The sequence below is a fragment of the Nansenia antarctica genome (genome assembly GCF_963989245.1).
Source record: "Nansenia antarctica genome assembly, chromosome: 16".
NCBI classification, from domain to species: Eukaryota; Metazoa; Chordata; class Actinopteri; order Argentiniformes; family Microstomatidae; genus Nansenia; species Nansenia antarctica.
The window spans coordinates 21,518,899-21,531,640 of record NC_137686.1 but is presented as its reverse complement, the minus strand read 5'-3'; the positions used below and the strand labels follow the sequence as shown (position 1 = coordinate 21,531,640).

The 12,742-nt window shown below is 45.3% G+C and overlaps 1 protein-coding gene across 1 annotated transcript in view; it reads right to left on the bottom strand.

Annotated features, from left to right (window-relative positions):
- Positions 1-12,742, bottom strand: part of LOC308172114 (netrin-G1-like) — a gene marked incomplete at both ends in the record, with an annotated part of 40,419 nt that overhangs the window by 20,384 nt on the left and 7,293 nt on the right. The window contains one exon of the mRNA XM_080547024.1: positions 6,138-6,781. Within this exon, the coding sequence (XP_080403150.1) occupies positions 6,138-6,781 (644 nt within the window). The remainder of the gene's footprint in view (positions 1-6,137; positions 6,782-12,742) is intronic.

Below are 12,742 nucleotides of genomic sequence, written 5' to 3'. Positions count from 1 at the left end.
AACTCACTTGACAGTGGTTTTATTTGGAAAAATATGACTTTCCAACCAACTTTTCAAGTTTTTGGAAGTGCGTTGACTATTGAGACTGTCAATTACAACGTGCTTTAGGTCGTTTGCTGTGAATATACAGTACATTCATAAGGCATTTAAATGTGATTGAAGAGGTTGTTTTGACACGAAAAACAAATCTCAGTCTTATCCATAGAGATAATGACAGTCGCAGTGTGAGTTGGTATTAAGCTCTTTAAATTAATTTAATTAACTTTAAATTAATGTACTACTGTATCTTTCTCCACCCTGTAGTGGTCTTAAATTAAGACCACTACAGGGTGGAGAAAGATACAGTAGTACATTAATGACAAAGACAGTCCTGCTCCGTATTGACTCTATTTACGAGGGCACTTGTGAGTCCTCACCTCATTACGGTTTGTTGTGTCACCGTGAAATTAAAGAGTCCGATTAGACTTGTTCTCATTTTAGTATGCTGTGGCCAAAGTTGTCATTCGTCTGGGCGTAATGTAATACATCTCAGGCAAATTGTTTGTGTCTCACCTCGAGATACAACGTCGACCCCGCCAGGGCTTCCTAAATTGCCAGCGGAATGTTAGGAATGCATCACAAGTTAATTCCCCCAGCTCCAATTTTACGGTGGAGCGAAATGAATTTGAATTTGCGTGGCTTGGCCCGATATCACTGGGAGCCGTGCCTGTGATTTGTTTCAATGACAAGGCCTATTATAGAGCTTTTGCATTGATGTAGGCGTATGGTATGGTAATGTCTCCACCCCCCCCCCCCCACCCACAACACCACCCTTGGTTGTGGGGGCCTCCTCACCCTTACACGCGAATCTACGAGACGAGCAGGGAGCAGTGGAGGGAGACGTCTGGGAGGATATATTATGGAAATAGGAGGGTGTGTGTGTGTGTGTGTGTGTGTGTGTGTGTGTGTGTGTGTGTGTGTGTGTGTGTGTGCGTGTGTGCGTGTGCACGTGCACGTGTGTGTGCGCGTGTGTGTGCATGCATTTGCAAATAGGCAACCTTCACTTCACCATTAAAATGGAAAAAATGCTCTATATAGATACGCCATTATGTTTTGTTCAGTACAGGTGAAGCTTGATGATACAGCTGTATTTGTGGAGGGGGAGGACATGTTGATATTCATGTTTCCCACTCTAGGGAGAGTTTATGTTGATGTATTTTCCGTCTCTCATTTATTATTTAGAAAGAAAGTAAAAGCTCTAATGAGAGCTAATTAAACATCAGAGACTGGGTGATGATTGGCAGAGAACATCGCCACATGTGACACACATCTGGCGGGAGATAAACGACACATTCACACAGCCCAGATACGGCATCAGACTGGCTCTGTGTGTAGTAACGCCAGGAGTCATTTGAACCCCTTCCTGAACCGAGGTCTCCAACGCTGTCAATCAACCTGGCTGGGGTTGTTATGGTTCACAGGGCTGATGCCGGGAGAAGAACTGCTCTGCGCGAGGGCAAAGGGGTGCGTGTGGGTGCGTGGGTGTGTGTGGGTGTGTGTGTGGGTGTGTGGGTGTGTGTGTGTGTCTGTGTGTGTCTGTGTGTCTGTGTTTGGCTTTGTTTGGCTTTGTTTGAGGAGGTACAGAGCAAAGGAGTGCATGTGTTTTTGTGTGTGTGTGCATGCGTGCGTGCGCGTGCGTGCATGTGTGTTTGTTGTGGAGGAATGGAGCAATTAGGACACACTGTTATGGGTTTGTGTGCCACATTCATAAATAAGAATACCAGTGTACGGTAAATGTTCAGGGTGTTGAAAATGTATTGAGTAATGAAAGTCTTATCCCGACCTGACATTGTTGACTCTAAAGAATAATTCAGAAAAGGATTTATGGCTCCATGCTGCTGGTAATGTGCTATAAATATGCGATAGGAGTAGATTTTCAAAGATGAGTACCTTATTATCATACAGAATGTTGTTCTTGTGACAAATTTTTTTTTAGCATCACGTCTGTTGTGATCGGCAATACCATCAATCCATCCAGTTTGTCCTACAGACACTCAATTTACTGAATCGTTTCAAACATGGGACCATGACATGAGTCATGAACATTATTGAGGATTCAAAAGAACTAAGATATTAGGGATGCAGCGACAGTTGAAGGGACAGCTATGGCGTAAACATGTTTTTTTAGCACTTAACGCATGCACGTTTCTGTCTCGCCACTTCCTGCCCTTGTAGCCCAACTGTCTACTACGGGAGAATGACTCGCCATACTCAGTAATACGTCTACAACAGCAGGAACTGTCGAGACAGATAAGGATGATAAGGAGAACGAGTGTATCGTGTCTTCCCTGTCCTTTCAGTATTTACAGGAACTATGGGGCTTTATAAACATTGCAAAACAGGAATGATAATCTCCACATCAAGGATTATATCAAATCCTTATATCGAAGCATCCTTGAGAAGATGTCATCGTTCAACCTATCATTTTCAATGCGCTATCATTAGAAAGATTAAGTAGAACTCCAAGGTTCACAGTCTGTAGCTATATAAAGATTTGTAACCTCACATCCCTGGGGGTCCACAGACTTTCACAAGGTGTGATCTATAAGGAGATTGTCATGCCACTCTACAGGGTACATACAGTACAATATTTTAAGGAGAGTTTTCTAGTCTCAAGTGTGATATTTAAATTATCAAATCTTTTGATTGCAGTGAGTGATAGTTATTTTAGTTCGGGCACCAGAGGGGGGAAGAGAGAGAAAGAGAAAGAGAAAAAAAAAAGAGAGAGAGAGAGAGAGAGAGAGAGAGAGAGAGAGAGAGAGAGAGAGAGAGAGAGAGAGAGAGAGAGAGAGAGAGAGAGAGAGAGAGAGGAGAGAGAGAGAGAGAGAGAGAGAGAGAGAGAGAGAGAGAGAGAGAGAGAGAGAGAGAGAGAGAGAGAGAGAGAGAGAGAGAGAGAGAGAGAGAGAGAGAGAGAGAGAGAGAGAGAGAGAGAGAGAGAGAGAGAGAGAGAGAGAGAGAGAGAGACAGTTAGCTCAGACGTGACACTCACGTGTGTCAGGGTAATGGCTTGGCGAAGCTCGCAACTCAATTCAACCACTGATTACTGTACATCGCATTTCCGCTTTTTCCGTTGCAATTATGCCGTTTAGCCAATCGCCCTCCGGTTTAACTGCACACTATGTGGAAATTCAGAGTGCCATGTTTGGAGTTTTCCATCATGGCTTCGGGTATAATGTTAATTTGTATGGACATTACGTAAGTAGCCTCTTGGATATTTCGTAGGGCAGATGAACATTTCTGAATAAGTGATACGGATCAGGTAAGGGCACTAATGGTTAAATTAAGTCACAAGCTCCGGCAAGCTATTACCACATCACTCCACCGTATAAAATGATATAGAGGGTCGTGTTGGAGCTGAGCAACAGGGACTCATGTCAAGCAACGGAATGACTACGGCATCAGGACGAGGAATGACTCGCCCTGAGTAGTGGTGGTCTAGTGGATAGTGAGTTGGACTTGTGATCGGAAGGTTGTGAGTTCAAATCCCGCCTGAAACCACACCACTACTAGTGTGCCCTTGAGTAAGGCACTTAGGCCTCAGTTACTCCAGGGGGAATGTCCCTCCCTGTAATTCGTAATTGTAAATCGCTTTGGATTAAAAGCGTCTGCTAAATGGCAACATTTATTAATTAATTAATCTGCCTACATAGAACATAGAATGACTGTGATTTAGGTTAACTCACCCAAACAAACAGGACAACAGTTTTGACTAATTTCCCTCAAGTGAGTCGTTAGTTATTTTGGTTCAACCACGTAGACAAAGGCGTGCGTGTGTGAATAATTCACACACATCTTAATCGATTATGGGGAGAAAATAGAGTTTGAGTGCACAGGGTATCCCACTACTACCACCACCACACAGGGCGTGTTTGATCGTTGTTGTTGTTATATGTGCTGCTCGGGTTGGCAGGAGAGAGAGAGAGAGAGAGAGAGAGAGAGAAGGAGAGAGAAGGAGAGAGAGAGAGAAGGAGAGAGAGAGAGAAGGAGGGAGAGAGAGAGAAGGAGAGAGAGAGAGAGAAGGAGAGAGAGAGAGAGAACATTAGCACATATGGATTAACTGCCCCTCATTCCCAGGCCCCAGCAGAGCCCTGAAGATGTGCTGCTCTGACCGCACAGCCAGCCAGGCAGTAATGGCCGTCTCTTAATTAACCACGAGACGTCGATCAATGAGTTAAGAGGAATGGAGGGAGGATGTATGTGAAAGGTAGGACAGCTAGGAATGATGGTTCAAGGTTTTTTGTTTTTCTGTTGATATGGGATAACATTAAGAATCGATATTGGTGTAGTTTTCCATTACGTCTCACCGAAAATGGCATGATGAATAGAAGATACTTTATGTGTGAAAAGATGTTTCCTTGCTAGAACATTTTTGAAATCTTTTGGAGAAAAAAAAGATTGTAACATCTACTTTGCAGCATCCGTTCTTATTGTTTATTGTTATCATCTTATTTTAGCATAAACCATATGGAACCTGTCATATCATCTCAGGCTGAGTGAAAGCCAGCAGACTGGGAGCAGGGAGACCTCTAAAAGACTTTGGTGATAAGCTAGCTCACAAGTTTGTGAGTAGGTTATTGAATTCAGAGGGAGAAATGTGTCAACTAACAGCACACTCTGTGAGAACTGAGAGTTAGATTTGCACATTTATGGTCCCAGTACACTTGCATGCACTACCCTGACCCCACCATGACCATATGCTCAGAATACCTGCTGATACAGCGAACATTAGGCGGTGTATTCCTGGGTTGGGACTCCCGGGTGGACACTGTGTGATAAGCAGTCACATTTGGATGTAGCCAGAAGGCTGCTCAGGCCAGGGCTACTCTCATCAGTCTCTCCCCATCTTCCTCCGTCCCCTCCCTTTTCAACTGAGTTACCGGGCCACCCGTGGTCAGACATTGTATATTTTATTTTCATTTTCTTTCTCAAAGCAAACTTTTGGTGGAAAATTGAATTTGATACCCAAGGGCAGGACGGAAAATTGGGTAAAATAGCTTTTTTTTTTCTCCCCAACCCACCTTTGCTGCACTATCTAATGAATGGCAAAATAAGATATCGGCAGGAGATGGTCTGTACGGCTGGCCTGCAATTTTCAGCCCATCAATTTATGTTTACTGCACTTGTGAAAATAAGGGTAGAGCATGTCTGACAATAAGAATATGAATATCACTTTGATGAAGGGATGTTATATAGTACTAGGATAGTATAAGCATCACAAAGGATCCAGGGCCATGTGCTGTTGTAACCTACAGTAATTAAGGTACCGGTACACAATTTTCCTAAGAACTACAGGTAAGATGTCATTTCTAGCAGTATATATGAGTTAACAGTATAGCTTTAATGGAAAATGTGCTAAATGTCTCCAGCTTCCTCACCCTTGAAAAAGCACTGACATTCACAGCTTCAAACTGTTATCTAGGCTACCTCACAGATAACACACAACAAAGTCTTAATTAGACATGCAAGGCCACATTTGGAGTCACAGCATTGCAAGCTGGAATGTCTTCTGGTTTCTCTGCCTCGGTGATGTGTCCCCATCGGTTGGTATTTAATCAGCAGCAAATGCTCTTAATTACAAGATTAGTCTCCTACCAATTAGGCAATACTCTAATTGTTCTAATCCTCCATTGAAGTCGACTGAATTCTAATTTGGAACTAACTGTTTCATGCCACCTAGGACCAATCAGATGGGTCATTACGAACCTAGTTATCCTCACATAAACCAACTGCAGCAGCCCACACTGGTGCCATTTGGAGAACAGCTGTAGAGGCTTTATGACCGTCATGTGGTTCATTTGCGTGGGCCATAAAATAATATATCTGCAATGATTCCATCCCTCAATACCAAGGAGACTCTCTGAAGAAACAGTGATGGAGAGATTCCATCAACCGTTAACACTGGCGGAACCTCTCCTTTGGCTGTATCTGTCCAGTAGAGGTCAAATGTAAGGACTTCATTAGAGGTTGCAAACCAACCGTGTTACGGTTGACCCCTAAAAATCATTAAGGCCAACCGTTTCTTATGTTCCCTCTTGTAGCCCTTTTCAACCATTCACACCTGTTTGAAACAAAACACTGCCACAGGTAAATAGTCTTACCTGCCCTGCACTTTGATGTCTGAGATGGCGTAGAAGTATCTGGACAGGTTGTTCTCATCCACCATGGTGGCGCCTGTGGCCGGCTTGAGAAGCTTTATCCTCAGGTCAGTGATGGTGAAGAAGTCCCTCAGGTTCTTGGTGGTGTCCAGCTGCCCGTATAGAGACGCCATGTTGTGTAAACGTGGCCCGGCGAACAATGCAAAGCGGTCTTTAATCTCAAATCGCACGGTTTTGTCGTACTTCCACACATAGCCTCTGGAATAGTCCTCAGTACAGATGATGTCCAATAGGGTGCCCTGGGTCAGTTCGTTGACCGTCTTGGGCTCCATGGTAAAGGCGTCCAGGCAGTCCGTGGCATAGAACTGGTAGGGTGTCCAGGTGCGTCCGTAGTCCAAAGACTTCTCCAGAACCATCTGCTCCGGGCGGCCGGACTCGAACGTCAGGACAATGTCATCGGTCAGCTCGATGGTTTTGTTCCAGGACAGGGTGAGGTTGACTTGAAGGGGCTTGGGGTATTTCTTCCAGGAAGTGGACTGCCAGAACGTTGTGGGGTTACGACCCTCAAAGTCGAACATCAGCTCAGTGGGATGGGCCAACTCTTCGGTTGCAGCGTCACATTCGTTGTTGCACATGTATGGATTTTCCTATAAAAAACAGAAAAAAAAACAGAAAAAGAAGTTCAATATAAAATGCAATTGGGGCAATTAGGAATGGCGGTAATGGAGAATTCAACAACTGAAAGTTATTTGTTTTAACAACAACAGATGACTTCACAATCATACAGTACACCTGTCTTTTGTACAGTATAGAGGGGTGGTTTGTGGTCTATCACTGGTAGAGAGGTACAACTGCACAAGCTTTTGACCATTCTCAGTATTACTCTATGAATCCTATACTCTCTTTTCACCACCACTCTTGTCCACACTGCCACCCAAATTGCAAATGTGATTGATATTCCTGCTGGTATTCCAGTTGAGATGGGAGTGGAATTCCGATGAGTGGCTCTTATGAAACACGCAGAGGGCATGCATTTTTCATGGGCTTGTGTCTGCCCTGCACCACCGAGCCCCTTAGCACTGTGTGTGTGTGTGTGTGTATGTGTGTGTGGGTGTGGGTGTGGGTGTGTGTGTGTGGGTGTGTGTGTGTGTGTGTGAGAGAGAGAGAGCATTAGACACGCTCTCTCTCTCTCAGACACACACACACACACACACACGTATGTATGTATGTGTGTGTGTGTGTGTGTGTGTGTGTGTGTGTGTGTGGTGTGTGTGTGTGTGTGTGAGAGAGAGAGAGCGCATTAGACACGCTCTCTCTCTCTCAGACACACACACACACATATGTATGTATGTATGTATGTGTGTGTGTGTGTGTGTGTGTGTGTGTGCGTGTGTGTGTGTGTGAGAGAGAGAGAGAGCGTTAGACACGCTCTCTCTCTCTCAGACACACACACACACACACACACACACACACATATGTATGTATGTATGTATGTGTGTGTGTGTGTGTGTGTGTGTGTGTGTGTGTGTGTGTGTGTGTGTGAGAGAGAGAGCGTTAGACACGCTCACATTGACATTCATCTCACCCCTGCACCATAGAACAATGAGACTAGCGAACAGTGATATTGTGATACTGTAACACTACTTGTTAATTTCTAATAATTTAAGAATGCTAATTGCTAGCCTACTAATGGAAACAACAGTTAACGTGGCTGTACAGTTGTGGTTGTGTTGAATTCAAACCCGACGACACGCTTGATTTTCTCTCTGTACTCACAGGCTTGATCTGGCATTCATTAGAGGGAAGAATACTGATAAGCCTGCGCCAATAAGGAAAAACCCCGAAAACTCACAGATTACATTTGAATGAACGCCTACGTTTTCCTTGAGTAGGGAGGGCTGAGCCTCATTAGAACAATTCTTTAAATAATAGATAATGCATTAATTCATCTTTGTCATACATTCTGTGTTTTTTTTATCTTAGATACTTTCGAAAACACCCTCCACCCAACACCCTCCTCAAGGTCCCTATCTAATCTGACGGTCAATTCCCCCCTCAGGGACCAATAGCATGTTATTAGGGGGCAGTTCCACTGCCTGCTCCCACTTATCTGGATATAACTACCTGATAAGGTGGAACATGGCAGGTTTTTTTGGGGTCACTAGGTCTGGGGGACTGAGGAACTGTTCCATGATCCAATTAGGGGAGAAAGGGTTAAAGCTGGGTCAGAGTGTGTGTGTGAGAGAGAGAGAGAGAGAGAGAGAGAGAGAGAGAGAGAGAGAGAGAGAGAGAGAGAGAGAGAGAGAGAGAGAGAAACCGTTTGATCAAAAGGGACAGGGGAAGAGACCAAGAGAAAGAATGAAGAGAGAGAAGTTGCCTTGGGGACAATTAATTAATTGTAGTAATGTCATCCATTAACCCCTCTGCTGAAGTGTATTGCGTGTCATTATATTCCCTATTCGCCCTCTTCAACAACCTTGGGAGGTGTGTTCAGAGCGTGGTGAGAGAGAGAGAGAGAGAGAGAGAGAGAGAGAGAGAGAGAGAGAGAGAGAGAGAGAGAGAGAGAGAGAGAGAGAGAGGGTTCCCTGCCTTTTGGGAGCGTGACGTTTCACTTATATTCCTGTTTCATTTGATGTCACGGTCGGACACTGGGGGTGGAGTTTGGAGACAATCGGTTAAGGCCTGCTTCCCTGAGACCTGACTCTTATTCACAGACAAAAATGAAATACTAAAATTGCTGTGTCCATAGTTAATGGAAAAGAAAAAGGTAAACAACAATGGCCACAGTAAAATAAAACACAGGGACAGAACTATCCCCCCCTTACCACGCTGAGAGCTCTGAGATAAAAAGCAATACTGTACATAAATGTACGGTAATGCATTTTTATTCCCCTACTGCCTCCTGTCTTGACTTCAAACCCTCGGGGAAGTCATTATTCACTCCATGGAGCATCTCCTTGTCGGCTCTGGGTGGTCCGTCTCATAAATTGTGTAACCCTTCACCATCGGTACTAGTGTCTTCTCCATGAACGCACGGAGGACACCCACTTTTGCAATCACAATCCTGCATGGCGTCCTGCGTCTGTATTGATCTTCTCTCGGTTTCCCAAAACACACTGAGACATCCTAACATAATGCCTGTGGCGGTGGATGGATAGATACTAACATAAAGGTCAGGACCTTCCATTGGATTCCTGCGGTGGTTATTTAACAACAAAGCATGGCCATATGAAGATCGATATCTTCTAGTCATTCAACAGCGGCAGTGTCTGACGCTACGCCGTAGGAGGCTATCGGAAAACAATAAGGCTTTTCTGTTTCATCCTCTACCGCTGATCACAGCTGAAAAAGAGAGGGGGGCGAGGTGGAGGAGAGAGGGAGGGAGGGAGAGAGGGAGGAAGGGAGGGAGAGAGGGGGGAGATAATGGTTTGTTTTTTATAAGAATAGATGACATCTTCATTGCCACCAGAGATGATCTGTAATTTACCCCAGCTGTTTACCATCAATGCTCTCTGATCTAGGGGAGGATGAGGCAGTTGACACTCGCAGTGCGGGTGACACAGGTACTTGGACAGAAAGGTCATGGCTCAACGCAGCTAATGATGTCCTGCTCTCCGCAGCCAATGGGGTCAATCCATTATCAGACAGTGACAGTGTCACAGTGGGGGAGAGTGAGCGAGCAAGAGAGAGAGAGAGAGAGAGAGAGAGTCAGGCTGAAGAGACAGGAAATGTATCTATCTGTAATGTAAATCTACCACACTGATTGTCAGGGCTAAAATTATATTTCGAGGTACTGTAATGAATTCCATCTGCTGATCCATTCAATAATTTAAATCTTACCATAATCTACAAAATGTGTGAATGATCATGGACAAACACACATACAATATAGCACGCACGCACACACGCACGTATACACACACACATACACAAACGCACGCACACACACACACACACACACACACACACACACATACACACAAACACGCACACAGGCACTTGGGTGTGAAATAAACAGATGTTAAAGTGACTGACATATGGCCTTTGAGACTGACAGGCGTAGCCTCCAGATGATGTGCTTCCTGACACAGGATATGGCCGGGGGAGATAAATTCACTGGCCAATGACAGGCCAGCTTGATGGATGGGCTCAGGCAATCCAACCAATCAGTTTAGCTGACAGGTTCTCTGAACTTGTAACCCAGATCACAGATTGAACTCACCACTACCATTCCAACTTCTCTCAATTCTCTCATCCTCCTCCCAGACCATCTCCTCTCTGCCCACCCGCTGTCTGTCTCCATCTCTCTCCATCTCTCCGTCTCTCCGAACTCCCACTATAACGCAGGCTACAAAACGCTGACAAAAAAAAGAACTCGATTCTCTAATTATTAGCCACTTAATTTTCTCTGTGTGTCGTTATTCATCGTGGATGTTTACTCTTCAACCTGTAATGTTTGGACGTCATGCTTGGAGGCCTTCTAATTACCATAACATAGTGGGTGTATCAGAATGTCAATTTGGAGGTTTTCAGTGTGTGATGTTGGCCTCGGTTGTAAATCATGGCAGCGGACTACTGATATACAGGGGTGGCCTCTGGGAAGTTGTTGTCATCTTTGATTAATCTCTTTAATTAATCTTCTCTCTCCCTTGGGTTGACAACAAGGTGGCACACCTTCAAATGCATCCCTGTGGCCAATACTATTCCTCAACACTTTCCTGTGTCTCTACCCAGTGAACAGAGAAGAGTACATCTTTACCTTTCCTGCTGACTCGCTTATGGCGTCGTGAAGCCAAAGGCAAACGTCCACAAGAGAGTGTTGAGAGCAAAGCCCTCTAATCTATTCTATTCCTTTCTTTTGTGGTCTCTTGGAACCAGTATTCTTGTGGGGGAGTCGTGTCATTTTGGTTCACGATGAACACCCAGGGACCCGTTAAGACCAAAATGCAGCTGCTTCTTTAGTTTGGGCATGTATCCTTGTTAAAGCTAATGGTCTTCTGGAGACATATGGGCTAGGGCTTTTATTTCTTTTCCCTTCTGCCTTGCTCACAGAGGGGACTCCTCGGCGACAGCGAATCTCTCGCTCTGGATTGGAGGTGTTTCTAGTTTCATCAGTCCACTGTGGCTCTTTTTCACACCTCCTAACCATCATCCATTCCCACACCTTCACCCCCCCCACCCCCCATCCCCCCCCCCCCCCCCTCATCTCCCACCCCCCCCACTCTCAACACCTTCATCTCTCCGTCCTTCCAAAGAGGCAGAGGTGCTTACACTGGTATCAGTGTGAATCACTGGCTCTCTATACGCCACGGCAATCACCAGCGCCTCAATATATCCCGGCGAAGATTACGTCCGGATCTCTCATATGGTGAGACGTGCCTCCGCCGAGTCGACCCAGCTCAGCCCCTGGATTGTCTGCTTTTAGGAGGAGGAGATCTTTAAAGGAGCTGGGGTTGACGGGAAGGTGTTAGAGCCTATAAAGGGCTCGGTTGAGCCTGACAATAGAGACAGCTCAAATGAGGGATGGTGATGGTATTTGCGAGAGACAGCGGGTCCGAGTTTTGGCAGAAACTCAATAGAACTTTTTTAATGACGCGCAGCAGGTGCTGGGGGGGGTTTACGGTTCAATTCGGGGGGCTTATACAGCGCCGACGACCTTGAGAGAAGTGAGGAAGGGTGGATCTACTGCTGAACCGTTTTGGTCCAGCGTGCCATGGGGGTCTTTCTGGTATGAACCGGTCTGTAAGCACACCCGGTCTGAAGATAGGAACCTTGAACACGAGCCGCACGTTGCACAATGTGTGTGGTGGAATGCTGGAGAGGTGATGTCATCAGAGAGATCGGGGCTCGATCATCTCAACAGATGAATACAGAGTAGTGGAAAAGTCAAAGCAGTTTGATGTGTTCCCTGGTTAGCATCGTTTTGAACGAAGAAGACACACCACACAACACAAAACACAACAGCCGACCGACGGGAGCATACACACACACACACACACACACACACAACACACATCATAATCACGTGTCAGTGACGGCTATATCTCTCTATTGCTATGGCTCTATTGCTATCTCTGGATGTTTCATCCAAAACAAAACTGTCCTATATGCATAATAAATTCCCCTATCCAACCACATGCCAAGCGATGTGCCCTTTGGAATAAAGACCCCTCGCCAGAGCAGAGCCCTTTGAGGTTTTGCAGAACACAGTCCAGTCTAGCCTTTTGAAGTGCACTGCTTGGCAAATCAACTGCAGCATGTTTCTATGGGTCGGGCTTAATTTGGATTCACAGTGTGCTCGCAGACGCAGAGGGCTCACTCCACATTCATTAACACCTGGCCTCATTATGTGTCCCATGTGGCTCTGTCCGGCTGGCTCGGGTAAATTTAACACCACTTTATTATCAGGGGTTTGTGGTTGGAGTGGGGTTGGGGGGTTGGGGGTGGGAATAAGGGGTAGAGAGGTTCTATTCTTCAATCGTGAAACCGTACAAAGTGAAAAACTGATAAATGGGAAAGCTATTCATTTACTGTAAATGCTTCCGAGCAGGAGTGCCGGTAGGCCTAGAACCTTTAGCTTTTGAATAGTTTATATTCGAATGGTCCAA